A 4,517-nucleotide genomic window follows, 5' to 3' on the forward strand; every position below is an offset into this window, starting at 1 on the left:
TAAGAGTAATAAATCAAAAATAGTGATAAGTATTGGGTATGAAATATTGAGGATCTTTCTCAATATTCATTCTTACATATATGTATTTCTAATTCTATTATGTCTGAACTGTATGCTAGTACTAATGTGTACAGTTATGTAGTAGCCATTTGTATACATATGTATGTATAAACATACATATTGGTTAAGAAAAATAATTATTAGCGAAAGTAATAACGTACCATTCGTACTTGAGTCATTTATACAATATTATGAGGGAGACTATGTAATTCTACATAACAAAAAGCATATATAATAATACCCCTAGAATACCATCAGCCATCAGCAATCAGCAAAAGCTAAAGGATACCATGCATCATACACACTACTCGGAAGAAAATTCAGTTATTTTCACCACTATATTCGGTACTGCATGTATTGATGAAACTTCACAAGGGTAAATGCAGTAGAAGGACTTACCCAATATTAACTTAATTTCTTCGTCAAATTAAGTCTATGTTCTCATTCAAATAACAAAATACACTCCTTGACAGAGACCAGGGAACGTACGGTTTATGTTGACCCAATAGGATATTGACATTGCTAGAGTTAATTATAACTTCAATTCCAGGACTTCAGCTGAAGTTATACAAGGCCTTGTGTAACAGATTCAGGACTTCAAAATTATTTAGGAACCTGAAATCAATCAAAGAAGAACCCAAAATCAAAATTCATGAGAGATATATTCTAGTGGGATTATAATGCCAAGAATTTTCAAATAAATATTTTTAATATAGAGTAGTATCAACTTGCATTAGAGTAAGTACTTATACTCAATTTTAGCTGTTATTTTCGTACAATTAACGATTGTAAGATTGATTTACGAAAATCAATGATTAAAATTAAATATAGGACTTATACTTACACCAATATAAGTTATTATCACATCACTTCTAATATGAATCAGTTCCATACTCAGGTTGTGGCCAAACCTTTTATGGGATAAAACATCCAAGGCTCTTTATCCCTAATTTGTCATGGAACACGAAAGATTTGTAAAATTGCAAGAATTCAAGGTATTGGATTGTCATGATGCTTTTCCACAGTGTTCGGTATAGTGGGAAGAGTACAGTGTAATTCATGTACGGAGGTCAGATATACATATTGCAGCACCAAAAAAGGGACTTTAATATAAATATGAAGAGAGAAATAAAACTTATTGGAATAAGACAAAGCGTTACGAAAACTAGAGACTCGGGGTTCTGACATTAATGCAATATAAAGCATGACACCTGAAGTTGCAGACAAGAAACTCTTGAAACAGCATCTATTTTTCCATCAACCTTGCATCTTGAATCCCATTTTTTACAATAAATTTTCGAAAATAGTTAACAAGAAAATTTATATATCGATCAAATTTTAAATTCTTATATATTATATCATCAAAGGAATATCCCATTTCTGGAAGAAAGTGCGAACCCAGAACAAGTAAGATTGTGTTGAAAAGCAAACATGTACATACACATATATAACATATTACATAAGCACAATATAGAAATAATTATGAAATTTAGAAACCACAATAACATCTTCATGTTGCATGTGAGAAGGACCAATAGAGAATAGAGGAGAGAGCATTTCAGAGTCCCTACTATATGCTCATTCAGTTTAATGTAAAAACAAAATAAAACAAAGGTAAAGTTAATATACTGTTATGATGTCAATTATGAATGTTATATATGCGATTTAGGGTTTTGAAGCCCATGGACTAGGGTTTACTATGAATAAAATATAAGATGCACTAGGTGAGATCCATAAAGATGATCCTACACCTTAAAATGAACCTTTATGCATTTGATGAAATTTCCTATTCTAGCAATCTTTGCTTACAAAATTCAATTAGTAAACCCTCAACTACAGAAGTTACTGTCCATTAATGATATTTCTAACTTTCAATTATGCCTTTATGATGCATACAATAATGTCAATGGTTCAAACAGAACCCCTTCTTTTCCATGTCAACTTTTGAAAACAGCACCAAATTTATGACAGTGAGTAAGAAAATTTACCACTATTGATCTGAAGAAGCCAGAAAGGAACTTAATAATTTTACTGCATAGGTAAGTTTGATGTGTCTCCATTGGCTTTCACAAGATTTCTCTTCTTCTTTTTCTTCTTGTAAGGGATCCCTCTTGCCTTAGCTTGAGAGTCCCTCAATTCGCGTAGATAAACTCTTATGGCGCCGGTAGCGAATGGATTGGTCTCAGGCAACCCTCCATTTTCTTCATATGCAGCTCTTAGCCTTCCTATGAGTGCATCAAGGCTACCCCAAGCTTGTCTTAGAGGGCAAGTGCAAGGACCAAGTGGCTCAGCTTGACCAAAAAACAAACACCCTTGTAAATGAACTTTTGTTTTCCCAAACTGATCCAAGTACCTAAGGAAATCAAGCACTTGGTTTGAATTGCACTGTGAAAGTGACACAGGAGGCCTCTGATTCCTCAAATACTGTCCAAAAGTGTTCCAATCCCTCCTCTTTTGAGATTCATATCTGCTCAGAGGCTGCTTTTGATTCTGATCATGATCAGCAGAAACAACAGAAGATCTTGATGATCCTTCTGCAATATCTTTTCCTTTGCTAGACATATCTGTTACTGACAATGATTCATTTAGGACTTCTTTTTCTGAAGCAAGAAAGGGAAGTTTTTTTTTTTTTTTGTGCTTTTTGCTTGGATGAAAATGTTTGAGAAATTGGGAGATTGAATCAAAGGGCTAGTGAGGAGACATGGCATAGGACCAATGAAAGTGCTTTGGCCCTTCTTTTTCCTCCTTCACTACATTTTTTTTTCTTGCTTTAATGGTACTATTAGCATTACCCCATACTTTATATTTTTTTATTATTGTGCTTTCATCATCAACGCTATCATTATTGGGTAACTTAGCGTAATTAGTACTATGGTTAATATACCTGATGACTATTTAATAACAGTCTAGGTTATCTAGCATTCAGGGGCTTGTTTGCCACGCAATAGCATTTTTTTTTTTTTTTTTATAAAAGTTAAACTCCATGGCTTTCGTAACCTATCCTATAGCAAAGTGATAAGGTTAGAGTGTATGGTAATACATCTCTTTCACATGGTCATGAAGCACTAAAGTTTTTAATCAAATTTACCTAGTACCTTTCACTAATAAAAGGAAGTCCATCGAGCCAAGATTTAAACATAAAAATTTAAGCATAAATTGAAATAAAATTTCAACTTTTCAATTTTTTTTGTTTCTTAAGAGAATATATCCTTTTCTTTTTGGGTAAAAAAAAAAACGGAAGAATGTAGAATGAAATAAAGTGGAAGGGCTGTTATTTGCACAAGTGTGCAAAGCATCTTAGGGAGTGTATTGGATTAGGATTTTAAAAGACATTTTTTAGTTAAAAAATCTTATAGATTTTAAAAGACTATTTAGAATTGGAGAGACTTTAAAGACTTTTTTAAAAGACTTTTTTTACAATCAAGATTTCATAAGATTGGATTTTAAAGGATTTTAATAGAATTTATAATATTTGAAAGGAAAATATGGATTTATAAGATTTTAAAAAACCATATGAATTTTTAATAAACATTCAAAATTACAAGAGTCAATAAAAAAGGGAAATGTTATACTTACAACCTATTTTTGTTTACAACATTTTACAACCATATCTTAACCGTCGATTTTTGTCAATCAACAGTTATCATTAATTGCAAATTAAATATTAATTAATGAGTTTAATTTGCGTAAATAATAATCATTGATTGCCGAAAATCAACGGTTTAGATATGGTTGTAAACAAAAATAGGTTGTAAGTATAATCTTCCTCATAAAAAAATAACAAAGAAATGCAATGAAATTAATAAAAAAAGTAAAACCTAGTATAATTTTCTCAATCAGTAAAACATAATATAATTTTTAACAAACATTCAAAATTACTAAACAACAGCTTTTCACATATTTAATGGGTTAAAAATTATTTTCTTCATTTGACATCAAAGCTATGCATATATGATTATAAGACCCAATTTTTTTTAATTATAAAAATAATTCTAAATTTGCATATAGAACCTAAAGTTGACTTTTTGACCCTTTTGCCCCTCATTAAATAATTAATAACCAATTTTCCCCTCCCCCAGAACTATCCACCATCCTGCCCCCATTTAGTCGATTAAGTTGCACTTTTAATCGACTAAATGGGCAAAACTCAGAAATCATGAAACGCGAATTTTATTCGACTAAAAACTCACCTTAATCAACTACATTGTTTGCACTTTTAGTCGACTAAGCACATTATTTAGTAGACTAAATATCGCGAAAAACCCTATATCCAGACCTCTCTTGGTCTCATTTTCATTATATTCGAAATCAAAACTCCTCTCTTGGTCTCTTTCTCTTGTTTGTCAGCTGTTAACCTTCCAATCACCCTTCCATTTCATCCCACCACCTCTAAGGCATAGTAATTGTGAAATCATTGTCATTTCCCTTTATTTCTCAATTGTTTTCCCCAAATCCGA

The 4,517-nt window shown here is 31.5% G+C and overlaps 1 protein-coding gene across 1 annotated transcript; it reads right to left on the minus strand.

Moving 5' to 3' along the window:
• Nucleotides 1–263: 263 nt before the first annotated feature.
• On the minus strand, nt 264–2,792 carry LOC133305780 (protein LIGHT-DEPENDENT SHORT HYPOCOTYLS 7-like). The gene is made up of 2 exons (XM_061506021.1): nt 2,049–2,792; nt 264–675 (listed from the first exon to the last, which is right to left on the minus strand). Exon 1 carries the CDS (start codon nt 2,620–2,622, stop codon nt 2,089–2,091), a length of 534 nt encoding a protein of 177 aa, XP_061362005.1. The 5' UTR covers nt 2,623–2,792; the 3' UTR covers nt 264–675; nt 2,049–2,088.
• Between the last annotated feature and the right edge of the window lie 1,725 nt (nt 2,793–4,517).

The sequence above is a fragment of the Gastrolobium bilobum genome, unplaced genomic scaffold (genome assembly GCF_033153095.1).
Source record: "Gastrolobium bilobum isolate Gb01-03AN ecotype WA unplaced genomic scaffold, APGP_CSIRO_Gbil_v1 utg20666, whole genome shotgun sequence".
In the NCBI taxonomy this organism is placed as follows: domain Eukaryota; kingdom Viridiplantae; phylum Streptophyta; class Magnoliopsida; order Fabales; family Fabaceae; genus Gastrolobium; species Gastrolobium bilobum.